The sequence below is a fragment of the Manihot esculenta genome, chromosome 9 (assembly GCF_001659605.2).
Source record: "Manihot esculenta cultivar AM560-2 chromosome 9, M.esculenta_v8, whole genome shotgun sequence".
NCBI lineage: Eukaryota > Viridiplantae > Streptophyta > Magnoliopsida > Malpighiales > Euphorbiaceae > Manihot > Manihot esculenta.
The window spans coordinates 31,931,364-31,943,837 of record NC_035169.2 but is presented as its reverse complement, the minus strand read 5'-3'; the positions used below and the strand labels follow the sequence as shown (position 1 = coordinate 31,943,837).

General features: G+C 36.4%; 1 protein-coding gene across 2 annotated transcripts; it reads left to right on the top strand.

Moving 5' to 3' along the window:
- Window positions 1-55: 55 nt before the first annotated feature.
- LOC110622639 lies at window positions 56-11,260 on the top strand. 2 transcript variants are annotated; one of them, XM_021767229.2, is made up of 9 exons: window positions 58-844; window positions 3,556-3,741; window positions 4,861-4,953; window positions 6,069-6,251; window positions 6,330-6,432; window positions 6,511-6,696; window positions 8,921-10,107; window positions 10,287-10,717; window positions 10,801-11,260. In XM_021767229.2, exons 1-9 carry the CDS (start codon window positions 575-577, stop codon window positions 10,916-10,918), a joined length of 2,757 nt encoding a protein of 918 aa, XP_021622921.1. In that variant the 5' UTR covers window positions 58-574; the 3' UTR covers window positions 10,919-11,260. The 2 variants fall into 2 exon arrangements, with proteins under 2 accessions (XP_021622922.1, XP_021622921.1); XM_021767230.2 differs by lacking the exon at window positions 3,556-3,741 and having other exon boundaries at window positions 56-844.
- The last annotated feature ends 1,214 nt before the right edge of the window (window positions 11,261-12,474 follow it).

Here is a 12,474-nt window from a genome sequence, read left to right as displayed (position 1 = left end):
AAAGTTGAGCAAAACCAAAGTTAGGCCTTTAGGGGAGAGCTTCTGTTGGACTCCGATGGGGAGGCGAGAGGAAACGTGCTCCCGCAGTGGTACAGGAAAAAAAAGAAGAAAGATATGAAAATGCCATAAAAGGGAAATAAATAGACAATAAATACATGTAGGCAGGGCAGGAAAGGAAAAAAAAAAAAAGAAAGAAGACGACGACAGTATTGGCGTGTTTCTTGGCAAAAGCTTTCGCTGAATTCGTAACACTTCGGGCCTGCCATTAAAGCCACCTGTTTTCTAAAATCTCCCAATTTTTAAAATTTCTTTTGGGTTTCACCTGTCGTTTGCTTCCTTTCTACCTGTCGTTTTTCAAAATTTCCCCCGTTCACACTCACCAAACCCTGATCGATCAAATATCAATCTTCATTCCCGGTACAAAATTGTCGATTCCAATTCTGATTCGCACAAACTCCGTCCAATAAAATCAGTGATGTTCATTTCGTCCAATTTCGCTTTCGCGGATGAGGAAACAGTCGTCTTGGACGGGTTTACTTTGTGATAGATTCGATTGTTATATTTTGTTACTTGAATGGGCGACCTTCGAGCTTGCTCACCGGACTTAAACGGCACGGTGTTAGAGGAAATACCGCCGCCGCCTCCGCCTCCGCCTCCGCCCCCGCCTCTTCCTCGTCCTTCCATCTCAAACCAAGCGGGCATTAGTGCCGAGACGTGGCAGGGAGCCGAGGCCGTGACAAAGGGGATAATAGATCAGGTCCAGCCCACCTTTGTCTCCGAGCAGAGGAGGAAAGCGGTTATTGATTATGTGCAGAGGCTAATTAGGAATTCTCTTGGCTGTGAGGTGATATAAACATTTGCATTTACCATTTTTTTATATGCTTATGCCTCCATCGAATGCTATAGAGCGAATAAGATATGTAAATATGTTATAGAACTCAGTAGATATGGGAACTTATGCTTTTAAGTAATTTTTTGCAAGAAAAAGAGTGTTACGTGGTGTGAATTTGAATGGTACTAGTCTTTTGGAGGATATTAGTTTTCTATTGATTCAAGTTGGTCCATTTGCAAATGTGTTAACGCCATGGCGGTAGTATTCTGCTAGAAATTGTTCACAATTTGATGGTATTGTTGTTTTCTTCTGCTGTTGTCATTGTTTTATAGGATCTTTTTGGCCTGTGGCTGTTGTTCTTGGATGTATATTCCCGCCATTATGGCTCTATATGAGGCTTTCTGTATAGGCAATGTGCTGGCCATCTTTTTTTTTTTTTCCTTTGGTGGTTTAGTTGTTCCATCATGGCTTCAGTTACACTTATAGTCTATTACATATCCGTATTGAGACATGTTTTGGAAAGTTGGATCAACCAGGAGTGCTTTATTGTTGATTGCAGTCCATGCCATATGATTTGTTCTGCTTCTTTCTATTGGTAGATGTTTGTCAAGTGATGTTCATGTTTATGTACAGAGAACTGGAGGGGGACATGGAAAGATATCTTTCTATATCAACAGGTAATGCATTATGCAGGGGATTTGCCTGTGATAAAGTCAACTAAAAATGCATTAAAGCATCTGGCTACTGTATTTTTAATTTAATGATTGACTGATTGGTCTATGGAATCCAACAAGACCAACTGAAAATTTGGCGGTTGCATTTGAAATTCAATGCCCATAAGCCAAAGTGCATAAACATTGACATTTTTAGGGAGTCAGGTGAATTACTTAGAAGTGACAAATTTGCATATCACCTCATCAAAGACCGACCATTTTACAAGCTCATGTCATAAAATATAATACAGAGAGTTCAAGTACTTTTCGGTTATTGCTGTTTCTTTTCTAAGGTGGGTGGTTGGAATATAATTGATGACCGCCGGGCTTCCTCCACCCTGGGCGAGGTCGGGCCCAAGAGAAGAGCGCTGGCCCAAAGCCCATCAAGCCCCTCTTAAGTTGACCGACCCAACATCTCAAGCCCTGACCCGGACATGCGGGACAGGTCGGGTCCACTGCAAGCCCAAGTCCTTTGGGAAGTAGTCCAACCTGGTGATGTGACGCGAGGAAGAATAGCTGGCCCTGTCACTTCGCAGTCCTGCCCGCATGCCCGTCGGGGGAATTAAATGGCCGCCTGGCGTGGAGAGGGGCTCTGACGCATCCGTACATACAGACCTGAGCGACAAAGACAGGTGACACTGTAGCAGAGAGACGGTTAGACGTCACTAGCGGACAAAAGGGAAAGAGATAAAAGGGGATGAACGTATTCCTCTCCATCTAAGCTTACACAACCACTGTAAAACCCCTTTTCTGGATCTCCGAACATTAGTAACCAAAGTTTTAACTTAGTTTGATCCATTCAAGTACTCATTCTCAATTATGTATAATTAGATTACTCTAATAGCAGACTATCTCTATGTTTGAAATTAAATGGAAATTGGTGCTGATTACCTAGCAAAGAGCTTAGGACATGATGTAGGGGATCATATATTCAGCTCTTCGTTATCTCTGGGTTGATGTAGGAAAGCAATCTCCGATCATGTGCAGTGGCTAACCAGGAATTCTACTGGTTGTGAAGATATATGAATATATGTTTTTACGCCAACATACGTCACAAAATGCTTTGGTCATGTTTTCATGGAATGATATGCAGCTTATTTTTTTAGTGATATGTGGCAATTTAAAGAGATTTTTGCTGGAAAGTGAGTGCCCTTGCACTGTGTGTATATTTAGGAAATAGGATAAATGAAAATTATCATGCATTTGAGTTTGACCGCTTCCAGATATTTTGCTGTAATTAGGCTGATATGCTGCTAGAAAATATCTTTTCCTTCATATGCAATGTTGTCCCATGTGCTCTTTGTACCAATTTAATTGGACTTGTCTTAGTGAGTTTGCTTCGTAAAGATCTATAGAATATTAGATTGTTGTGATGCTGATGCTGTCCTGTTGAATGCTATCGTTACTCGTTAGTGCTCTATGTTAGAAGTTTTATTAGAGAGCAATAAGCTTGATCACATTTTTTGTGACTTCCGTTGTAACTGCGTTTTTACTTAATTTTTGTTAAAAATCCTGCAAAGACCCCTTTTTTAGGGTAATGGAAAACTAGATTGATGAGAATTGTTTATTAATAAATCCATTCGATGCTCTGGTCACATGGTCCTCTCTTAACCAAAGGCTGTATCTAATTGATGATTTTGAATTTTCATGGTACCTGGGATTCAGCTATGAGCAGTTTGCCTACTTCTTATCATTATGGCAGATTTGGAATTCAAGGGCCATGAGTCTGATGGCACATGTCTGGAGCTCATCAAAGATAAAATTATTGTAAAAGAAGTCATGTAACAAGCATTACAGTAGCTGATAATCAACTGAACTATTTAGGTTATGAAAAGAATGTTGTCCACTTCTCTAGTATGTTATTTTCACCATTAGTGAATTTATTTTTATTATTCTTGTTATTGTTATTCTTGTTGTGTTGTTATTGTTGTCATCTTTGTCATTATCATTATGCTTTGAATCTTGATTTGAGTTTAAACTAGATTAGCTTCTAAGTCATGTTTCTTACAGGTATTCCCATTTGGGTCAGTTCCACTGAAAACCTATCTTCCTGATGGAGATATTGATTTGACAGCATTTGGTGGTATGAATATTGAGGAGGCACTGGCTAATGATGTCTGCTCTGTCCTTGAAAGGGAAGATCAGAGCAGGACTGCTGAGTTTGTTGTGAAGGATGTTCAGTTAATAAGAGCAGAGGTTCTTATCTTGCCATTTCACTGATGATCCTTGCTTGGCCCAGACTAAGATCATATTTGTATATTTACAAACATTTGATACTGCACATACTCACACAAACATGGTGCACATGAAGATGTATTTCAACGTGTAGCAGCCATAAAGGATATCACTGTAACTTGCTTATTGTTTGATGATACACATTCTGTCGTTGAGAGGCTGAACAGATGGTTTGATTTAAAATTAGTTCTGTATCTAGTGATCTCATATTGCTGAAGTGCTTTTATATGCAGTAAGCATCCCTCGTACTATTATTCCAATTTGTTGAGCACAAGAGGTTCACATATGTAGACTATCTCAAGGATAATCTTTATTCTTTGCAGTTCTTAAAGTAGATCATTTATTTTACCCTCCAAGGAGGTATCTCTCGATTAACTGTTTCCATATTTCTTTCTCCTTTCACTAGGCTGGAATTGTTTATTTGTAGGTATTTACCTTTGGGCATTTCCTTTAAGCTTCTAGTCAACCAACCATTGCTATGCCCCAACCCCCCCCCCCTCTCCTTTTTTTTGGGTTGGAATTCTTGAAACTTGTTTTCCTTCTAAGGTCCAAACTCTTTCTGGAATCAGCAATCCCTTAATTCCTTCTCAGAGACTGTGAATGCGCTTTATGACCTCTTATAATTGGGTAGCATTTTTATCTAAGTATATTCTTGGATAAACATCACATTGTCAATTGCGTTAGATGCATGTACAAGTTTGTATGTCTTTTATGCATGCATTTTTTTCTTTTAGTTTTTATTGGTCATTGTCTTTCATCTGCATCACACATTCTTTATGGATGGCTTGTTAGATATCATTTAACTGATTTTATAATCAGTCTTCTTTTTAATTCTAATCAACCTACAGTGGGATCCATCTCTATCATCCAAGACCTAATGATTAACTTGTTTGAATACTTTTATTGAACAAAAGCATGTTATTTGCTACTCGTTTTGGAGTTGTAATTGCTCTCAATGTCGGCTTTTTCAAGAAAAACATCAACATTTTTTTTTATCTCCCAATTGAAAATTTCAGCTGAAACTGCTTTTCATCCGACTCCATGTTTTGGTATATAAAAGTTTGTGTCTTCTTGATGCAGGTTAAGCTTGTAAAGTGTCTGGTACAGAACATTGTAGTAGATATCTCCTTCAATCAGTTAGGAGGGCTATGTACGTTATGCTTTCTTGAGCAGGTACCTTTCCTTGTAATAGTCCATATTTAAATTATGCCTGATTCTCCAAATGGAGAATTATTTCTTTTTGAATCTTTTATTTTTCTTTTGTGTATAAAAATAAAGGCCTATTGGCTCAAAAAGACCACAACTTTGCTATTTTTCACATTTATAGCCAACTTTTAAATTTGTTATAATTGTAACAACTTCTTAAGTTAACTTTAACCAAATAAAAAATTAACTTACATGGCATACTACGTGTCATTATTTTTATCATATAAGCAACTTGAGTTAACTGGAATTAAACCTTTGTTAAGATCCTAAACCCTTAATTATATAATTGAAATACTTAATTTTTCTTGCTTAAATAAGAATTTCAATTGGGATTTTAGGTAATTAGGGGGTTTAAGGTCTTAACTAAAGTTTAATTCAAGTTAATCAAGTTACTTTTGTAGTAAAAATAATGATACGTGATATGCCATGTGAACTAATTTAAATCTAATTAATTTAAAAAGTTACTACAATTACAAAAAATTCGAAAGTTTGAGCTTTTTAATCCAAAATTAAAAGTTTTGGCTATAAATTTGAAAAACCGCAAATTTGTTGTCTTTTTGGGCCGATAGGCCAAAAGTAATTATTGGCTCTCATATCCTTTGATGCTGAGTTATGAACTTGTGAGATGCATATTAGCTATATAAATTTTGATAATTTCAACTTCCAAGCAAGAAAGGTGGATCACTGGTGATGTCTACAATTCTTAACTTCATCTGGTTTAGATGTTTTCCCTTTCCAAAGGCACTACTGTTTATTTTGTTTTTCACTGACGAGAAACTGTTAAAGATCTTAATTACATTTGCTGGTAGACAGTTTATATTTCTCATTTTTATTCTGATTTTGTTGGGTTTATTTATGGTTGGGATTGTTGTTGCAGAAATTCCAATCTTCCTTCTCTCACATGCATTGTGTGCACCTCACATATTAGTTAAATTTTTTTGTTTGGATATTGCTGGGCAGTATATGCAGATTCATCTTGCATATGTTGCAATCAGAAATTTAAATGTCTGTGTGGAATGAACTAAATCTTCTATGTTGTCCATTGGCTAAATGTTGATGTCCCTTGTGTTGATTATTCGTAGGTTGATCGCCTAATTGGCAAAGATCATCTTTTCAAATGCAGTATTATACTGATTAAGGCTTGGTGCTATTATGAGAGCCGTATTCTTGGTGCTCATCATGGCTTGATATCTACCTATGCTTTGGAGACTTTGGTTCTATATATCTTCAATCTCTTCCATTCATCCTTAAATGGTCCTTTGGCTGTGAGTCCTCCAACAATTTGTCACTTTGCTGCACTGTTTTTGGAATGAGTTTAACCCCCAATCTTCAATATTTTATAGGTTCTCTATAAATTTTTGGACTACTTCAGTAAATTTGATTGGGAAAACTACTGCATCAGTTTGAATGGTCCAGTCCGAATATCTTCACTGCCAGAAATTGTGGGTGAGCAAGTGTTATTTCAATATGTTGGTGTTCATCTTCCTTGATTGAGACTCTTTATCTTCTTTGCCCCTTTTGCAGTTGAGGCTCCAGAAAATGGTGGATTTGATCTATTGCTTAGTAATGATTTCCTGAAGGAATGTCTGGAAATGTTCTCAGTTCCTGCAAGAGCATATGAGGCAAACGTACGGACATTTTCCCTAAAGCATCTTAATGTAGTCGACCCATTGAAAGAAAATAACAACCTTGGTCGTAGTGTAAGCAAAGGTATAACTGCTGCTCTCTACTCAGGTGGAGGCCTCTTTTCCCCTCCTACCTAAATTTGAAATAAATATTAAGCAACTATTTAGTACTGTGCTATTGATATTGATACAAAATTTGGTGGTTTTTCTTAAAATCATATCTTATTGAATCGTGTAAGTTATCAAAGTATTTTGATACAATCTTTTAGATATTGAGACAAGTAGTTTATCATCTGAAAGTGAAGAATGAATATGCACAGTAAAATCCAAAACCATTTTAGTGTTTGATTAGAGAATTTAGCTGCAAACATTCATAGTTAATATTCCTTATCCAATTAAAAAAAAAAAGAGGACCATTTCTTAGTAAACTTCAAAAAGTTTCAATGTGCTTCTGCCTTTGCATCAACTCTTTAAAATTTCTCTCTCCAACTTATTCATGAAGTAGTAAATGTAAGACATGCTAACACCCCGTATGTCTTAACAATGCAATAAGAATTCCTGCAAATTGAAGGGCCTGTTTACTTGTGGAAAGTAGTTCTCTATTTTTCAGTTTTTAAGAAATTCCAGTTTTCATTTTTTATGAAAAATAAGGAAAAAATAAAAATATGTTCACTTATCAATAATAATAAAAAAATTCTAGTTACAAATTTTAAAAGATTCATATTTTTCATGATTAAGAAATAAATAATGACAAAATATATTTAGAAACTTACTTTTAAAGTTTTCTAATATTTTTTTATTTATTCTATAGTAATTTCATTAATTTCTATTATTATAGATAAATATTTTTCTAAATAGTTATTCATTTCAGTTATGGAGTAAAATCATTATTTTTCTTTCAAAAACACGGCCTTTGTCATAAAGGAAAAATAGTGGAAAATAACTTAAAAAATGTTTTCCAAATCTTAGTTAAATTTTGGAAAATTGGAAACTAATTTTCTAGTTCTCCATTTAGAAAACTGACATGTGAATGTGAACCTCTATTTTCCAATGTTAAGGAATTTTTCCTTAAATACCTATCCTATTTTCCACAAATGAACAGGCCTTAGGCTTCTTTAAATTCTTTGTATGCACCTAATTAATTCTAAGAGGAGCATATGCTAAACAATGAATGGACTCTTGGGTACTTGCATTGTAGGAGCAAATGATTTTCTGATTCCTCGTGCTTTGGAAAGCAAAATATCTATCAAGCCTTTTGTTTTGCTAACTTTCTTTCTCAACAAGCTACTGATGTTTCCATTTGGAAGAAGGGACATTTTTTGTACAAATTTGACCTTCAAGTAGTTATCTATGTGACACCAATCAAATTGATTCATATGCTACATGGATGAAGGACTGATTTCATTCAAGAGCTCCTGATCTGTCAATCACTTGACCTCCATGTGGTTAAAAATAACTAAAGCTATTGCGCTTGAAACCCATGAAAAAAAATTGGAATCAGTTGTTAGAGGACATATATTTCCTTTGGCAATTTATTGCTATCATCACCCACCTGAAAAAAAGACACCATCCTTATTTATTTTCACATTTTTATACCAAAGAATGAAACAAAATCGGAAATGGGAAGCATTCCATTTGCTAGTTGCCACCATGTGCCCCAAAATCTATAAGAGAGAAGAAATTGAATATCCAACCCTTCTTTATGAGAACATATCCCCAAGCTATTTTTGAACCCTGGTATTTCTTTATAGCATTATACCGCCAATTTTTGTAAAATTTCATTGTATATGCTAGACACCTTAAAAGTCTCACATGTTGTGCCTACTTGCATTTGTGTTCTGAACTACAAAAATAGCCTTGCATGATTATGAGTTGTAATTATGGCCAATTTTGCCAACCACAGTTAAATGATCTGAAGATAAACTTGCCTTCTATCCACGTGTAAGCTTTTTACTTTTTCCGCTTGAGACCACTAAAATAAATCAAAAGCATTCTGATCTTTTAATATATACCTGTGTGCAAAACAATATTTTTCATTGGTGATAATATGTAGTTCTAGGCTTTGATCCTTACCTCATGCTTGGCCTGTTGAACTAAAGCCCAATGACAAAATGAAAGGACCCAGTTCTTGCAGTGAATAATATAGACATTTGTTTCCAGGTTTTCTAGAAAAAGATGGCATGTAAAAGACTATAAATACTACATAGACGAGAGCATTTTTTGCAATTTTTGGAATTCTTAACTATTGAAGGGGGAAGAAAATAAAACCATAGGGAATAATTAACAATAATCTGCCTTCTCTTATGTAGGAAACTTTTACCGAATAAAGAGTGCTTTCACATATGGTGCTCGAAAGCTTGGTCGCATCCTTTCTCAGCCAGAAGAAAGCATAACAGATGAACTTTCTAAATTTTTTTCTAACACTTTAGATAGGCATGGAAGTGGACAAAGGCCTGATGTTCAAGATCCTGTACCCTCAGATAGATATCCTGGATTTGCTGGCACAACAACATTTCCAGGTGCAGAGTTGTATGAAGAAGATCATACAATTTGTGAATCAGAATCTTTGGATTCAAGTGGTGTAACTGGAGAATGTAGATTGAATCATGAGCAACCTTTGCATAGAGGCCATGTTAAGGTATCAGGAGGGAAAGTAAATGGAACAATTGATGAACTGCAAAATTCTGCAAATGGGGCTACTTTTTCAGATAATCGTCTTTCTGGGGATGCAAAAGACCTTGCAACTTCCAGACTGCAAAGTCTCTCAATTTCAAATGATGCAGGTAAATCTTCTGCTCCAAGTGCTGAAGAGAATGAATCTCTGATGGCCAAAGCATATCATACACCACATCTCTATTTTTCATCCTCAGTCACGGGGGATGGGGAAATGATAAATGGGAGTCCAGAATTGCAACATCAAGAAAGTTCTGGTTTTACAATGAAGAGAGTGTCCTCTGGGATTATGCCAGTTCCTGCTGAAGATACGGTCTATCCTGTCTGTAATGACATTGATAACAAGCAGTTGGTCACAAGCCCCGAGGTTCTATCCCCTGTCAGATCAACAAGTCATCCATTACGCTTCAGTTCAATGGCTTGGTCCTCTGAAGATCTTTTTCCTAGCCTTTCCAGCAATCAGGGCTCTGCTAGTACTGCTGGAAATCCTGAAGCCTTCAAGTCCTTGTCAGATCTTAGTGGGGATTATGAGAGTCACTTAAACAGTTTGCATCATGGTCGATGGTGGTATGAGTATGCATTTAGTTCATCTCTTCCTTCTATGTCTCCACAGCTGCTTACTCAGTTCCAGAGCAAGAATTCATGGGATGTTATAAGACGATCAGGGCAGTTCAGGAAGGATGTGTTCTCCCAGATGAATGTCAATGGTGTTGTCCCAAGATCAGTTTTCTACCCTATGAACCCACCCATGCTACCTGGTGGAGCCTTTGGTATGGAAGAGATGCCAAAGCCACGGGGAACAGGAACATATTTTCCCAACACGGTATACTCCTCATCAGCCTTAAGATATTTGGGCATTTGAATTTTATGTTGAAAATTTGATACTAAGTGAAACTAGCTTGGTTGATCTTGGTGTCATTTGGCAGCTTCTGTTGTTTTATTAAATTGTTCAGGTGGCAGGCCTTATGTTCTGAAAGTGGTTATATGCTTAAATTTATGCAGAACCATTACAAGGATAGGACCTTGACTGCTAGGGGAAGGAGTCAAGCACCTGTAAGGTCTCCTCGTTCCAATTCCAATGGTCGCATTGCAACCTCCCTGGAGAAAATTTTGCCAGACAGAAATTGCCGAGAACGTGAGCTGTCACAAGCACAATTTCATAGCCACCAAGGCAGTGGAAAGTTTGGATTTTCAGATCTTCGCTATGCTAGTTCTCCTGAAAACAAACATTATTCCAATGTAAATGGTTCAATGCATCTGTCAGAGAGGATGGTAGAATATGGGTCAATTGGGCACCCACCACTTGTTGTCTCCACAACAGGAGGTGGTGGGCATCCAAATTCAGGTTCTGCACCAGCTCACAACTCTAGTGTGAGCCCAGCAATACCAGGGATGCAAGGGCCAAAACCTGTTCCTGCCATTGATCATGATAGGTAAATAAATCTCATAATTCTTTTTGGTGGGGTGTCGTGCAAAATTCTATCTGAACTTCTTTCTCTTTGTTTTGGACATGTAGGATTGCCATACAATCATACCAATTGAAAGATGAAGGTGATTTTCCCCCTCTATCTGAGTCTAGTGGGAAGGGATTGTCTATCTGTATGGTTAAGAAGCTTGAAAGATCGGAACAGTGAAATTCTTAACAAACCAGCCAGTCCCAGTTTTTCTTTTTTCTGCTTCTATGGCTCCTTGACAGCCACCTCGATGATCTGTGCATGAAGTTTCTTCCTTGTTTTGCTTTTGGTTCGATCACCTTTTGTACATTCTACTAATGATTCCTTAGCTGTCTTCATCTTTATGTATAAAATGGTTGAATTATGAGTATGGCTTACAGTTTCTTGTCATTTTCATCCCTCGTAGGTAAAAGGTATAGACACAAAAATTGTTGTTGCTCATCTCTGATGTAACTTGTTAAATTGGAAATAATGTTTCTTTTGCAGGTGTAATGAGAGAACCATTACATATTAGGAATTTTCTTTTTGGTGTTAAATAATTTTAGGTTTTGGGAGGGGTTTTCAACTTCTCAAATTGGTTTGTTGCATATCTAGAAATCTAACGCCCCAATACTTAGATACTCCTCCAAATGCAGTCTAGTGCCTCTGCAGTGCAATGATGGTGATGGTGATATTAACTGTGGGATCCATGGTTCTGTGCGCCAGCTGCTAGTTTACACTTGGGCATTCAGCGAGATAATCATGATAGAATCTTGTGATAAAATTCTATCTTGACATTGAATAGAATTGCCACAGGGTAAATTTTTGGTTGATCCTTCTATTGCAGTAGTGGAGGAAACTGTACAGGATACAGGAAGCATTGTGGTTACGTCCTGGAAATTGTTTTGTTGGACACTGACCTTTTTTCTCAGCCTGATATCTGTTTGATAGCAACTTCCACTCATCGGAGGTCAACCTGGTGAAGGTGATCTAAAATTGAGACAGAAGGTCAGTATTTACTATTTCTTTTAACGAAGAAAAAGAACTAAATGGCGCAATTCTAATTTTTCATTTTGTATATAAGTATTTTTTGCTAAGTGATACTGATAACAGTTTCTTGGGACCAAGCACTTCAACGTGTAACCAAATACTTGAGTGAACAATTAAAGAAGTGATGATATCTGTATATACATCTTAATCCTGGTGGAGGAGGTAATTTTTCGTTGTTAAATTAGAACTTAATTGAAATGATTTAGTTTTACATCCTTTTGTCAAGGTATTATATTAGTTTTCAGCCTTTGCAGACGAGTTCATGTTTTTGAGCCCCTAACACATTGCAAATATACATTTGTTGGGGAGGAAATGTTTTGAAAGGATGTAAGCTTTTGGAGGTTTTAAAATCTCTCATCTTTTAACCCCCTTATAGTGGATAAGTTTTTTTCTTTTTTTTTTTTTTTTTTTTTTTTTAAATGAGAATGAGGTATAAAAGGCAGAGTATATTTAATAGATTACACAATAAAAGTAGCACTCTCTCAAATAAATAGATGGAAAATTCGAATTTAAAATTTCATTCATTTCTTACACATTAAAAATGTAAAAAATTAAAAAATAATCTATTATGTTACTTTTTTTTGTTTTACTAAAAAATTTTAAGATCTTGGCTTTAAGTGTAGTCTTACCCATTTTGTGTGAGAATTTAATCTATTTTTTTAAAAGGAGAAAAAGAGAGGATTTGAGTTTGGGTCTTAGTATCAGGT